The sequence below is a fragment of the Cricetulus griseus genome, chromosome 2, assembly GCF_003668045.3.
Source record: "Cricetulus griseus strain 17A/GY chromosome 2, alternate assembly CriGri-PICRH-1.0, whole genome shotgun sequence".
NCBI lineage: Eukaryota > Metazoa > Chordata > Mammalia > Rodentia > Cricetidae > Cricetulus > Cricetulus griseus.
The window spans coordinates 173,911,507-173,927,578 of record NC_048595.1 but is presented as its reverse complement, the minus strand read 5'-3'; the positions used below and the strand labels follow the sequence as shown (position 1 = coordinate 173,927,578).

The 16,072-nt window shown below is 43.9% G+C and overlaps 1 protein-coding gene across 1 annotated transcript in view; it reads right to left on the bottom strand.

Moving 5' to 3' along the window:
- Window positions 1-16,072, bottom strand: part of Alpk2 (alpha kinase 2) — a 111,297-nt gene that overhangs the window by 82,367 nt on the left and 12,858 nt on the right. The window contains exon 3 of the mRNA XM_035440118.1: window positions 2,018-3,722. Within this exon, the coding sequence (XP_035296009.1) occupies window positions 2,018-3,722 (1,705 nt within the window). The remainder of the gene's footprint in view (window positions 1-2,017; window positions 3,723-16,072) is intronic.

The window sequence follows — 16,072 nt, the reverse complement described above, 5'->3', positions numbered from 1 at the left end:
AGAGAAGAAATGTCACTGGCACAAATATCCCACATTTGCTTAAGGCTGCACGGAACTGCTCTTTAGTTTCCAACTTCCATTTGGGTTTCTAGCTGTGGATTGAGTGAAAGGTCAGCTCTGCTACTGACCCCTGCATGGGGAGGCGCAGGCCCTACAGAAAGTGCAAATTCCTCAGTCAGTTTTCGGAACAGGGTCTTCATTAATCACCAATCACACTACAAAACAGCAGTAAAGGCAGGGTGGATAGAGATTCACAAAGAACTCTGAAAGATGGCCCATGGCAGTCTTGGCCCTAAAGACTGCCTTTTAGTTGGCTGCATTTTCAGTAAACCAGTAAACTTGCTCGCCACAGGTGCTCTCATCTCCAATTCAGGTTAGGGCACACACTGAGGAAAGCAGGGGTCCATACCTTCCTCCCACAGATAACAGGTCTAGAACCTGCTTCTCATAGGGATGTGTCTAATCTGACGTTGTCAACTGCCTCCTTCCCTTCCACTTATTCCACGTGAGCCACCTTGTCTTGCCCCCATCCTCTGATAGGAAAAGACATCTTTAGGGAAACATGTTCTCACTGCACAAACAACTGTAGAAAGGTGCTTAGCTGGAAAAAGATGGGGCGTTGATGACTAGAAAGGGACATTCTGTGTTAATGACATGAAAAGGTTAACACTGACACTTCAAACTAACAGTTAGCCAAACCTCCTCCACTCACCGGTCATGTGCATAGACCTGTGGCCATGGTGCCTGAGCTGATCAGTGGGATGGTTAAGGAACATACCGGACCAAGCTGGTTTGCAAGCAGAAGGAGAAAATCGGGTTCCATCTGGCTAATTTCACCAGCAGAACAGAGCAACTGGCTCATCTAGAGCTCAGGTCTGGACATTTGCACTTTGGCTATTTTATGACAGGACCTCTAGAAATTCAGAGCACTGGTTTTTATTATTTCTTCAGTTCAGTTACTTTGCACTAGGGACTATTCCTTTGGAGTATTTAGTCTTCTATAAAAATGATACTAGATTTGTAATATAGATTCCCAGGTAGTAAGAAATATCAGTGTCTCTTCAAGTTTGGGAGTAACAAGAAGTATAGTAAAATGGTAATAATAGTAGTAATTATGATAGGTAGATGGATAGATGATAGATAGACAGACAGATGTATGGATACAAACATACATACAGACATTTCTAAAGATATTTCTTTCCAAAAGTCAAATCTTGACCATAGTATACCATCAGTCCAAAACCTGCTATAAAACTACATAATTAAAAACACAATTATATGAAACATAATAGTCTCTATGCATTAATTATTCCTATAATTCTGTCTCTTTCAAGTCAGAACTAAAAATCATACTCAGATCATTATTAGGGGACAGTACATTCTCTCCTTGGCATTTTCTTGGCCTCTTTTATACTTTGTGGTCTAAGGAGAGCGAAATAAGGCAAACACCCAATCAAAAGGACTGTATGTCACATCTGCCTGCTTTCTCCAGCCTGGCAAGCAGATCCTGTAAGTTTTTTGTTCCCACCGAAAGCCTGCCACTTGCATTATGCCTTGTGACTAAAGCCGAAGTCTACCATTTTCAAGGTGTGCGGGGGACGGTGGGGACCAGAAAGAATGGGCTCCCCTCCCTTCCAAGGCTACAGCATGAGCATTTACTTGAGGAACTTCCAGAATAGCGAGCACTGCTAGTAAAACACATGCAGTAGGCAAAATATCAGGTTTCTTTTTCCAGCTGTCCAGAACCCCATTAGTGCTCTTACCCTATCACTCTTTTGCTATAATTAGGATGGCTCAGGGTTTATCTGGGCCTTTTTTCAAAGCCAGATTTCCTTCCTAGCTGCGAAACAGCAGCTGTCATTCACAAGCACCCCGACGGCACCGGGATCTTTATTTTGATTTACATTATAGTATAGGAATTATGATTGTGAATTGATGAACACACACACACACACACACACACACACACACACACCTTTCCTCTCAAAGCTTAAAAACCAAACAAAACAGGTTTTACCTGAAGATGGTCAGTCTGGTCTGGAGTCTGGCTTGCTTCGGATAATTTAGTAAACAGTTCCCCTTCTCCCTCAAACCTTGTGTCCCCCTCATTTGGAAGTGGATCTGCTGGTGGTCGAGGGGTTTTGGAGTCTTGCTCTGCAGGAATTGGAATACACAGTTCTGCGTGGATGTGGGAATTCCAGCCAGGAGCTCCTGCCTCGGACTGTGTGGGCTCTCCTCCATAGCTCCCGGTTAAGGGGTGCCTAGTCGATTCCTTGGGGAGCGGATCAAGCGTGCCTTTGGGGGCATTGTCTTTCAGCAGCTGCTTCTTGGCATTCGCCTTCATTCCAGGCCGCCTCACCCTGGTGGGTCTCGGGGCAGCCTTCCTGCTGCCTTGGTGCTTTTCATCTGCTCTTTCCCCATCCAGGCTTTTCAAACTCTGCTTCACTTCTGACTTCTCTGACCCTCTAGACAAGGACTTCACCCCTGCCTCTGTCTCTGCCTTATCCATGGTTTGCAGACTGTCACTGGAGAATTCCTCTTCTGCTTCAGGGTTGTCTCTGGTTTCTCCCCGAATTCCTGGACAATCATTTTCAACAGCCTCGGAAGCAGCAGGGAGTGGAGCCCTCCCTGGTTCAGTCATTTTAGCAGTTCCATCCTGGTGAGGTCCCAGAGTAAGAGTCATTCCTGCATGCAAGGGTAAGGGACTATGCCTGGAGGTTCCGCTGCTCCTGACCCCCACTTCCTGGGGTTGTGAGTGATAACTGCACAAGCCAGTGGTGGCATTCGTAGGCCCCATGTCACCCGACACCCGAGGCCCACAACCCATTTCACTGATGAAATGCTCACACCCACCCAGACCACACTCATTGAATTCCATCTCTTCGTCATCGCTCTCTAATAAAAAATCTCGGTCAGTACCCAGCAGGCTCCTTTGCCAAACGGCATTAGAGTAATCCGTCATAACATCGGAACATTCCAGATACTCCAGGTCATCATCCGAAAACTCCTCCATGTAGGTTAGGGTTATCTCTGGACAAAGTTCATAGTCACTGTCAGAGTCTTCGCTGGAAACCTGTGGGCCAGGCTGCAGGCTGATGGAGTTGCTGTCACCTGGGTAAGGACACGGGGCTGCCTCCGGCAGAGGAAGACTGAAACTGATGTATTTCTGTGCTTTGGGGTTTTGGTGACCAAGGGTGGCACCCTCCTCCTTAGACCCTTTGCTACCTAGGCCATCACCAATCAACCCTGGGTCAGTGGTGTGCACTATCCTATGCTGGCTTGCATCTTGTTTTCCAGTAGTGTTATCTGAATGAAAGGAATTTTCTTGTGTGTTATTTGGATTGTAAGGCTCTGTCCTTTGTCTTGTCTCTTCGACATCTGGAGGATCCTCAGAATTGGAAACACCAGGCTCATAATTGGCCACTATCTGGGGTGAACATGAGTGGTTGAATTTGTCGGGGGAGGAATCAGCTGACATGCAAACCCCCAGGGCCATACTTTCTTCTTCCTTACAAGGGCTCCATTTCTCCTCCGTGTGATTTATGCTGTCTTCTTCTTGTATCTCTGTTTCATGTTGGCCAGACACATCCCTGCCACCTACCGGGTCAGGAGTCACTTGTGTGTCCTGCAGACACTGGACCTCAATGGATGCCGAACAGCAGATCATCCCCACGCAGCTTCTTGCAGAGACTTGATAAACAGCGGCATCGCTCGGGGTACAGCTAGGAAGAGAACAGACAGGTCAGTGAGAGCTTCTGCACAGACATTTGTCACATCTCGGTGTTGAGAAAATGACCAGCTATGAAAATACTGAGAAGAAGGAATATATATATATATATATATATATATATATATATATATATATATATATTTATCTTACTGTTTAAGTTAGCTTTAGTGCTCCTGAACTTCAGAGAGCATTGTGTGTGTGACACTATGCAAGTAGAAAAAGCATTCTACCTCAACATTCTCAACAATGCCGACAGTGGTTCTTTTTAAAAACCATACTAAGAAGGCACATAGCTTAATTTTTTTTTACTTTTTTGACATATAACTATGTCATTTCTATTTCCTCCCTCCAAGAAGTGGTGTTTCTTGTCAAGAAACTGTAATAACACCACAATGGGGTTGTATTAGAAAGGCCAATGCCTTTCCTCCTTAATATGACTAAAAATATCTAACTCACAACCACCAGCTCCACTGGCTGGAAACCTGTGTCTACATGTCACCTTGACTAACAAGAATCAAGCCAGGTGTCCTGTTTTGGCCAAACAGGGGAAAACTCTGAATCAGACTAAGCTTGTACTCCCTGTCCCAAGAGGGACAGCAATCCTGTGGCTCTTCCCTCTGTTCACTAGAGCCACATGGAGCCTGTACCTGACAGGCTTCTGTACCTGACAGGCTTCATTGACTCATTCCTTGCTGGGACCCTTCCGGAAACCAAGGTGCATTCTTGTTGAGTCTGTTTAGCTACAGAGTAATGTTGCTGGTCTTAAACTGTGAATTATCCCCCTTAGAAGTCATATTTTCAGGCATCAAGGGCTGTGAGTCTAGCCTGGTCTTAGATGAAATGCCTAGACTTTGACCAATTGTTTTTTGTGTGAAATATGCACAGTTATCTAACTGGGAAGAAGTGAGTTAGACAGTTAGATAGGAGTAATTCTGACACTATAGTTCTGAGTCCTTCTTCACCCTCCTTGGGGGAGCCCTTCACTTCCTCACCCTATATATGTCCATAAGCCTTCAATCATTGGAGCTTGGGGAACAGTGCTCACCCACTTATTCAGTTACAACTTCAAGGATGCCTTGTTTAGATAGGTTTTAGATGGGTTGGTCTTGGCCATGACCTACACTCTGCCTTGGATAACAGCTTGGGGATATAAGCTTAGGGCAGCAGTCTATTTCACAAACTTATTCAGGTCTGGAAAAGTGTGAGGGGACTTCACGAAGCAGAAAACTCTTTGCCAGAGTATTCTTCAAGAATGTGGAAATGTCAAGACCAAGCTGCCTTTAGTTTTCCCCAGTGTGTGCATGAGCATCCTAACAAATGGCCAGATATGGTGGTTCACACCTGTAACTCTAGCACTGGGAAGGCTGAGGTAACAGGACAGCTGCAAGTTCAAGGCCACACTGGGCTACAAAGTAAGACTCTGTTTCAAACAAAACAACAGCCAAAAGCAGAAAGGGAGGGATCCTGAGAACTATAAATTCCTAAATCAGTGGCTGAAGAGATGGCTCAGCAGCTAAGCATAGTCTGCTCTTCCAGAGGACAAGTTCAATTCCCAGCATCCACATGGTGGCTCACAGATATCTGTAATGCTAGTCCCAGGAGATCTGATGCCCTCTTTTGGCCTCTGCAGATACCAGGCATGCACACGGTACACAGTCATGTGTGGAAACAAGACACCCATACACATAAAACAAACAAGTAAAATTACTTTTTACAACTTCTAGATGGAGGAACTAAAATATGTTTTCAAAGATAGTAGTTATTCTAATGTAATAGCCACCTCCCCCAGTCTACTGCATCCCTTCTTAATTAGTTCGACTCAGGTCTGTCCAGCCAAAGCCAAATTTTCAACTGATGAAAAGTGGCCTTTGCAGCATTTCCATGTTGCACCCAGCATTCCCTTCATGAGCCTTTCCAGTTAATTCCTGGAGATCTGTCCTCGGTTATGGGTTTGCAGGGAGCATCAAAGAACATTGTGGAGGATAGGAAAATCCTGGGTAATTCAGATGTTCTGACCTGTTGATGCCAGGAAAATCCTGAAGGTTCCATGACCAGTGTGGAGAGAAATGAAAAGAAAGTAAGGCCATGAGATACACAGGGCAATTTGAGAAAGATGAACAATTGATTTTCAAGACCCAAGGAGAACCAGGTGTGGTGGTGCACACGTAATCCTAGCACTTGGGAGTCTGAGGCGGGAAGATCACAAACTGGAAGCCGCTCTGGTTGTGTCTAAAAATGTATATTTATATCAAGGAGAGAAAATAAATATAGAATTTCAAAAACTGGCAAAAAAGAAACTGATATATCCATATTGGATATATCAGATTGTCATGGTTTAGCTAAAAATAATCTTACAGCACGTATTTCAGTTGATATCAAATTTCAAATCCTCCATCCATACATTGAGTGAATAGGAAAAGGAATTGGACTATACAGAACAAACTTCCCACTTGCTAATGGATGCTTTGTATTTTGTATTTTTTTTATTTATCCTTTATCATTATCTTTAAGCATCTCACAGAAAAGGGGGAGATAATTGGGCAAAAATACCAATATCTGTTGGATGTTTCTATGTTAAAACAGTCTAGTTACACTCCACATGCAAAACTGGAGTGCAAATAAGTTAAGTAATTCCTCCATAATGATAAAGGGAAGAAACTGCAGAGTTGGGATAAGCCAGTGGAGCCTTTGAACTCTGAAGCCTAGGTCTGTGTATGTTCAAGAAAACTGCCATTCCAAGAAAGGAAACAGTGGGGTAGAGAGAAACCATTGCGTAACTAAAGCATTTCTATCCAAAGTCTCCATCCTAGTCTGTCACTTAGCAACTCTGTGGGAAACATGTATTGATACATGGCATTATGCTAAAAGCTAAAGAGAGCCAAGGAGATTGGTGGGATCTCATGGGATCACCAGCCACCTAAGAGAGCCATTCCATGCAAGGCTGTATACCTTTATGCATGCATTCTGGGGTGGGAAAGGTGGCCCAAAGAAAGAACTTCAGTGGTAGCTGGCTAAAATGTGAGGCCAGTGGGGATGCAGAAACCTCAAATGATTCTGGCAGGGAGACTTGTGGACCCAAAAGTGATTCCTGAAAGTACCAAGATGGAATTCCCGAACAATTCATTGAGTTCCACAGTTGTATGTCCTTATTTTAGCTGAGGGAGGCAATAGCAATCTTCTACCCTGTTGGAAAATCTTAACTTGAATTCTCTAGGCTCTTTCTAAATTAACCATTTCCTTATTAAAGGAAAGAGGTCCAAATTATTGTAACTAGATGGGGCTTCTGGGTTTGTACCCCCAGAATGGTACCATACTAGAGATGCTGAAACCATTTTGGTATCAAGACGCCAATAACTGAGGCTAGCAAAGCACCTTTGTTAATGTAGCTTGTGTCTGTCAATATTATATCAAACTAAAATGAGAAAATTCAAATATTATTTATGCATTTCAAAATTAACCTACCATACCTTACAATATATAGCACGTTTATAAAAGCTAAGCATGTCTTCCAAATTTTATGAAGGACATGGTTTCACGCTTTCCTGGTATCTCTAACATGAGGCTTGATGGAACACAGCTGGAGATTTAGGTCTGTTTCTGTATCCAGTGTGATGCAATGCACTGTTTTAGTATGTATAGAGAATCTGCCCTCGGATAGACACACATGAAAAGAATGCCAAAAGGAGAAGAACATTCGAGGAAACTGGAATGTGCTAGCTCAGGAACGTGCTGAGTACTGAATGGAAAGGGTTGGAAAATCTGGATTTTATCATCAGTAACAGATATTTTTAGTTTTCCTTGAAGCCCAATTTTTTCTGAGAAACTAGCTGCCAAACATTATTTATCTGTTTTTTAAGAGTGCATGTGATTGTATGTAGTACAGGTGTGTAGAGGTCAGAGCTGTTGGTCCTTTGTCTTCCACATTGTTTAATTCATTACTAATTACTGTGGCTTAGGCTAGCTGGCCTGAAGGCTTCCAGGAATGCCTGGGTCCACCACCCATCCTTCTGTAGGCACAATGGGGTTACACATGGGTTACTCTGTCCAGCTTCATGTAGGTTCTAGGGATCTGCAGTCAGGCTTTTACACTCATACAACAAGTGTTTTACCCACTGAACCACATACACCCCAACCCCTGTCCATCTTTTGTTTTTCCTAGGTGAAATCATACTCTGTAAACTAAGTGGCTGTGTTAGCTTGCAAATAGATGATAATGCATATGCTTTGGTCATAGCTTCAGGGAGTCCAGCACTGGGGTTTTTTTTGTGAGTATGTATTTTGTCTTTTAATATAGTCATTAAAAGGGCTTTCACTGAGTTACTAAGATCTAATAAAATTGGTCAAGTTTTACATGTCTATGGAAGTCAGTGTTAAATAGCACTCCATTGCTTTTAATGACAGTTATATGGCAGTGAAGCATTCTACAGCAGCTAATATGCTTGGGACTGCTGCCTTGACTGTCTCAGAGGTATCAACAGAGTGAAAAGGGCAAATTATATATATTTACATATATATAATGTATTTTTACTTTTAAATATATTTACATTTAAACATATATTTTACACATTCGTACACACACAATGTGTGTGTGTGTGGGGGGGGTGTTTGTTTTGTTTGTTTTCTTTTCAGATAGGATCTCACTATGTAGCCCTGGCTGTCCTGGAATTCATTCTAAAAACCAGGCAGGCCTCACACTCACAAAGATATATCTGCCTCTGCCTTCCAAGTGCTGGAGTTAAATTAATGCCCAGATTAATATTTGTGTATTTAATAAAAGTTTTTTTCCTTAACAATTCCCAAGGGGGTTTAAGTAACTACAAGAGTTTCAGGGACATACTGGGGAGTCATTGACTTAAGCTATTCTCTAAGGCAAACAGTAGTAACACAATGCCCTCTCAGCATAACTGGCTGTTGGCCCTGGAAGGCTCACACCTGGTAGGGTGCTGGCTTTGTGTGAGCTCATCACTTAGGCACCTCTTAGGCAGAGGACTTCATCTTTTGATTTTCCCAACTTATAAGGGGAAAGCAGTTTTATGCATGAACTCCATACCCAGAGGCTCTGATTCAGTGGTTAACACACAGGCAGGTGTGGTTGAATTAGGGGCAGGGGAAGGCTGCCTGTATCAATGGGATGGGGAGGGTGAGAAGACCGTGCCTGGAAATTCCTTGGGGTCACTGTTGCTGTGATGAAATTCCACAGGCAAGTTAGGAAGGAAGGGTTTGTTTGGCTTATGCCTCCATATACTGTTTACCATTAGAGGGAGTCAGGACAGGAACTCAAATAGGGCAGGAACCTGGAGGCAGAAACTGATGTAGAAGCCATAGAGGGGTGCTTGTTCTTCATGGCTTGCCCTACCTGCTTTCTTATAGAATCCCAGACCACTAGCACAGGGATGGCACCACCAACAAAGGCCTGGGCCCTCCACCATGGATGACCAATAAGAAAATACCCTACAGGCTTGCCTACAGCCCAGTGGTATGGAGGAATTTTCTCCATTGAGGTTCCCTCCTCTTCAATGACTCTAGCTTGTGTCAAGTTGACTCAAAATTATCCAGCATATGGGACTGTACATACCTGTAATTCTAACCCTTCATAAGTAGAAGGAAGAGGATCAAAATTAAAGGCCATTCTCAGATTCATAGTAAATTTGAGGCCAGTCTGGAGAACATGAAATTCTGTCTGAAACACACAATATCTGGACATGGATTCCCAAGTAGGTTGAAAACGGAGTTATCCCAGCCATGGCTGCTGTTCTCCTTCCTTAGTGTCTGCTCTTAGGATACTTCCCTGATGCCAATCTATCCTCCCATCATTGCTGAGAATCAACTGTGCCTCCTAGCTAGAGGTAAAACTTAGACTCCCTCTAGATCTTGAGTGTGAGCCATCACCCTGGGCCAGAGTCATGCCACTTCACTGTATGCCCTGCTTTCAGATGGAAGAGAGCAAGAGTTTAGAAGGAAATGTCTGCAGGGTCTTCACCCAGCAGCCAGGCTGTGGGTTGCCTGAGCCATGTCTAGGCCTGCCATGAGGAGAGAAGAGAGGACATAATTCAATAAATAACTTCATGATAACATCTGTGCCCTTGCCTTGTCACAGAACCAGGTTAAGGTCATACTGTTTTCTTAGGCTGTGTCTGTATTTTAATACCTGGCTCACTACTGCTGTCAGTGATCTTCGTTGAGTTATTCAAAATAGCTAAATTAAGGAGGCAGAATTGAATGATTTCTTCTTCTTCCTCCTCTTCCTCCTTCTCCCCTCTCCCCTCCTCTTCCTCCTTTTCTTCCTCCTCTTTCTCTTCTGCTCCTCCTTCTTCTTTGCAGGGGATTAAACCCAGGGCTTTTTGAATATTTAGCACATGTTATCCCACTGAACTATACTTTCAGCCCAAGGCTTTGGATTTTTCCAAGGCTCATACGTGTGTTTGTCATAGAATAAAATTACAATACTAGAGACACACAGACTTCCTCATTGTATTTTCTATAAGCAGCTAGGAACATTTTTAAATGAATGAGGAAATTATTGATTCCATTCAGTAATTTATCCAAACAGTGGGTTGGATAAATTGAACAGCTACAGATCTAAAAGGAACCTAGGATCAGTGATCAGGCACATTTGGCCCTTTACGACATCTGTCTTTCGACTGTTCTGTTCTACGACACCAGGACTGATCCCTTGTGGCTGGGCCTCCCTGGGTCCCATGTGTCTGAACTTTTGCTTTATCTGACCAAAGAGAGACAGGGGATTAGAGGGTAGAAGGAATGGAGAGGCCAACCTTGGACATCTTCCCAGGTTGTGCGTCTTTTGCTGCTCCGGGTCCCAGGGACCACCCACCAGGGGCCAGCCTATGATCTGTGATGAACCTAGTCTTTACTCTGCCCATTGTTTCTTCAGCCTAAGCGATGGTGGCTTTCTGAGGATTGATCTCTAGGTGATCTCCTTGTTTCCTGTTTGACTCAATCCCTGTTGTAATCCTGCACTAAGTGCTTGAAAATGAGGTTTTGTCTTCCCTTGTAGACGCAGAAATGACATATTTTCTAGATGTTGGATTTGAGACCCAGAGAAGATGTGACTTGTCTTCAGTGATCCAGTTGAAAACCTGATAGGGAATGTCTACATATCAGTGTCTGTCTTCTATAAACACTATGACCAAGGCAACTGACAGAAGAAAGTTTGTTTGGGCTTGCTGATCCAGAGGGATAAAACTCCATGACGGCAGAGTGGAGACATGATTGTTAGAGCTGGAAGCTTAGAGTTCACGTCTTGAGCTGAAACAGGAAGCAGAGAGTAAACTGGGAATGAAACACCAAAGCCCAGCCCAGCCCAGTAAGGCCACGCCTCCTAAGCCTACCCAACCGACATCACCAACTGGGGACAAAGTATTCGAACATCTGAGTCTACAGGAGCCATTATCATTCAAACCACCACAGTGTGTTAGCCACTAGGTAGGAAAAAAAGATATTTAATTCCTAGACATTTTCTATAGGACCGACCATCTCATCAGATAAGGGAAATGTAATTAATGTCTATACAAATAGCTAAAATATAGGACGGTGCCTACTAAGGGCCACTAAAAATCATGCCAACTGCACAGATTCCGGATGCCAAGCAATAGGGAAAGTGAAGGTTTCCTGGGTGGCTTAGCAGCTGAAGCAGACCTAGGAAATACAGTCTGGTTTTGAAAGGAAAGCTGGTATTTGCCTGGGACTGGGAGAGTAGAGAGATGGATCCAGACAGAAGAACTGAGAGGGAGGCAACATCCAGATGTTCAAAGGAAACATTTGACCACTCCTTATCCAAAATAAGGGGCAAGGATAGGTAGGCATACAGGGAAACCCCACTGTTTACTATTCAATTGGGACACTTGATTTTAATCAGTGGGGGCGGGCATGAATGTATGCATGAGTGTGTGTGTACCGGCAATGCAGGGGTATACATGTGTATGTGGAGGCCAGAGATCAATCTTAGGTGTCAGAACTCAGGAGATGAACACCTTGATTGTTGAGACAGGAGTTTGCTGATTAGGCTAAGCTAGCTGGCCAGTAAGCTCCAGAGGCCCACTGTGTCCACCTCCCCAGCACTGGGATTATAAACGTATGCCACCATGTCCAAGTTTAAAAAAAAAAAAAGAAAGAAAAGAAAAACATGAGTTCAAGAGTCAAAACCTCAGCTCCTCATTCAAGCTATCTCCTGGGGCACATTCCAGAGTGCAAAGGGATCTACTTAACACCCCCAGATGACAGACAGAGATGGGAACCATGATGGAAAAACTGAAGCTGACCCAGGTGGACCAAAAGATACAGTCACCTGCCAAGAAATGGCAGAGTCGAGATGGGGAAATGTTTTCTATCCTACACTGAGGGGTTTAGCCCTCAGGCTCCTGTTCACCAGAAAACAGATTAAGGATCCATTCAGGTCAGAATGGAAGACAATTCTTCAAGATGCTCACTGCATTGTACACCACTGACCAAGGATGGGGAGGGAAGGCTTTTTCTTGTTATGTAATAGAGCTCTTTCAGCTCTAATTGAGCAGAAACACCCTGTTCTCCAATATAATCAACACTACATTCCCAGCATATGCCACAGGACTTGATAATGGAAATTAAAAAAAAAAATTATTACAAGATGTAGTTGCTCCTGTAGGGTAGCTGAGCTGCTACTTCAGGAATGAAATGAGATAGTGCATGATTTACAAACCTGAGTGTCATCAAATTCCAAAAGGCATGCTGAGACTTCTGGTGGTTAGCAGGGGAGAGGTCAAGGTGGCCTAGATCTTCAGGGAATGGAGCCAGCACAGGGAACTCGAACCCAGTGGGGAAGGACTAAAGTTAGGTTGTGTGGGAAAGAAGGGAAGGTATTCTGGGCAAATGTACCAAAGCAGTAAATGAATGGTTCATGTGGGGAGGTCTGCAAAATAACGCACTGGGGTGGCAGTCCCAGAAGACGGGAGCGACTGCCTGGAGCATAACACAGAGACAAAGAGACATCAGGAACCATGTGAGAGAAGATTGTAAGTCAAGCTTGTTTGTACTATTCACCAAGTACACCTGTGGCTAAGAGGCAGCATCATGTAAGCCTGGGGTCACAGTTAGCCATGTGCTGGGTGACACTAGATAAGCTTCTTAAGAGTAATGGCCAATAACTGAATCTGCAGCACTGGGAAATGACACAAGGTTAAGGGACTTAATTGTTAGAAAGTGCTTAAAGCGAGACCAGCCTCCTGGACTGAGTTGGTATCAGCCCACCTGATCATTCGAAGTGCTTTTAAAAATTATTTTTGGTGCATGTATATGTATGTTCCTGTGGATATACACACTATGTGGACCTACATGAATGTTCATGCATGCACATGCATGTGGAGCCCAGAAGTCAACCCAGGTGCCATCTACCTTGTTTGTTTTTTGTTTTTGTTTTTTTTGTTGTTGTTGTTGTTTTTCTTTTTTTTAACACAGGCTCTCTCTGGGACCTGTGCTTGTTAATAAGGCTAAAATGGTCAGTGGTCTGACATGTTCCCAGCTCCCAGCTTCACCCTGATGAAAATCTCCCCTCAGAAGATAATCACATCACCCTCCCCTAACCCCTTCCTCCTTTCTGCTCATGGTACACAATCAGAGAGACCTCCTTCCCTGGCCCACCTTACTTCTACGAGCCTTTGTTTTTATCCTGATACACTGTATGCTTGCTGGCTTGTTAGATGTCTGGCTCTTCATATTATCCTTATCCCAGAAGATCAGGGATTCTAGGGTACATTGGTGTGTCACCAGTTTTTAGAATGGTCCTTGGCACATTATAGACATTCAATGAATCCTCATGCTTAGAGGAAGTCCTGATATCATTCCTATTGTGCTGTGTTCCAGCCCACACGCCAGTATATTTTATTTTGCTGGAAGCACTGATAAGATGTGCTTTTGGGGTACTGGGAAACTAGAGTGTTTAGGTTCCAAGATCATTTGATTCTAATTAGCTTTATTACTCTGCATGGGTCCTGTGTCTCTCTGGGCCTGGGCTGAGTTATAAAGTATGCCAAGGTAGGAGCTGGGGTGATGGCTTGGTGGGTAAAAATGTCTGCTACACAAGCCTGGTGACCTGAATTTGTATCCCCAGAACCCACATAAAAGCTAGACACTGCCACAAAAATGTCCAAAATCCCAGCATACAGGAAGATGGAAGATGGAAAGAGGGGAAGCTCCAGAGCCCATGGGCTGTCTAACCTGCCTTCTGCATTGTCTTAAACAAGGTAGAAAGTTGAGGACCAACACACAAAGGTTGTCTTCTGACCTTTACATGCATGCTGTGATCCATGAATACCCACACTCAAGGACAATACACACATAGACTTACACGTATCATACACACGTACACTTATACAGGTGAGGCTTAAATTGTAACAAGTGGGTCAAACAAATTGGATTTGACCAACAAAAGCATAATTGGGGAATACAGGGGGCTGAGTGTCAGTGTGGTTTGGCCTCCCCGTATCGTGGATTGCAGGAGTTGGACAATCCTCAGTTCATGAGATTCTCAAGCTTAACTGTTTTCATGAATCCCCTGAGATCTTGTTAAAGTTCAGGCTTCGATTGGCTAGGTCTAGAGTTGGTGATGGGTTTCTGCCATGATAATTAGCCCCTAGGGATGCTTATGCTGATGATGCTATGCAGATACTGATTCTGATGGTGCTGATGATGCTGATTCTGATGATGCTGATGAAATCAATCAGCAAAATCAGAGTTGCTCCCAGCTCTGTTGATACCATGAGCTCAAGAAAGGTGAAAGTCCCCTTATTATTAGATTTTCAGAAAACTGTCAGCTGTCACTTGGCTTACTGCTCAAGTTGAGTTGAAATCTCGGTCAGTACCTGCAAGCTACCACCATGTATAAAGAACTCTGTGACCATTCAGGATCAGTGTTGCTTTTAAAAGCAAGCAAAAAATATCAAAACTACTGGATCTAAGGGTGAAGAAGGAGCAAAACCCAAACTGAGAACTCTCTCATCAAATAAGCTGGCTTAGCTAATGTGTGGGACCCTAAGTTCCACCCCCAGCACCACTAATAGTAATGATGATGACCATGATGACAAATACAGTAAGATTGTAAAAAGCTGGCTCAGGTCTGCTCTGAGCAGGGAGGAAATCAATTCCCACTTAATTGCTTCTCTTTGCCTGCTGCTCTGCCAGGGCCTTGGTGCCTGCTGTGACCAGTTGTAGCTTCCTAATCAAGCATCTTGTGTGTCAGCCTTGCTGTCACCTGGTACCCACTAGGTAAATGAGGGTAAAGCAGCAGCTGTCAGGCAAAGAGATAAACAGGGGGACAGTGTGGCAGCTGGCATGAGACTGGCTAGGGATAACCAGCAATTCTAATTGGAGAAAGAACATCCACCTGCTAGGGCAGGAGCTCAGGGGATGCGGGATGACAAGAACAGACAGGGCAGCCACAGAATGGCCAGGAGCCTCTTACCCTGCTGCTCAAATGATGACAAGAATGGTTAACACAGTGGTGTTCTGTGACTACAGTAGGGGGCCTTTTAAAGTGACTCAGTCTTCATAATGCCTTTTAACAGCCATCTCTCCAAAATACTGATAGCCAACCACCAGGAGGCCACCATAATTCAAATCATATCCCAGACTTGGAATATGTGTGGAATAGCTCTTGCCCTCCCCTTGGGGAAGCCCTTGAAAAACAGAGCAAAAGCCACTGGATACAACTGTAACCAGGCCACAAAACTTTGTTGATTGCCAACTAAGAGATGCTGTGCTTGGTGCTGGAACAGATAGGACAAGTCTTAGCTCCTGTGGTACTTCCATTCCATGTGAGTCCCATATCAGGAGTCAGAGAGTCACAATAAACAAAGCTGCAGATAAATAGGCATCATTACTGTAAAGAACCCAAACGTCCACAAGCAGGTGAACAGAATAATACGCTGTAGCACCTCTACACACTGAAATGTGGAAATACAGCAAACAGCAGGAATGATGCTCAAGATACTTAAGTAGGGGTGGGGAAGAAGACAAATACGAGAGAACACACCATATAATCTCATTTGCAGAAAGTTCTACAAAATATAACTGTGTCTATGAGGACAGAAAGCACATGGGTTACTTTTTAAGGATGGTTGGGAGGAGAGGGGCAGGAAGGTAGGGTTGTAAAGGGGTAGAAGCAATCTCCTGTGGTTCCAGGAATCTTGATCATGGTCAGGTTCCACTGGACTCGTGCATGTGTTCATGCCTATCACATAATTTGTTATGTGTCAAAACATACATATGTATAGATGCAGTGTGTACATAGATGGTATACCACAGTGCATATTTAGATAGCACATATACATATTGTGTCATGTACTACATGAA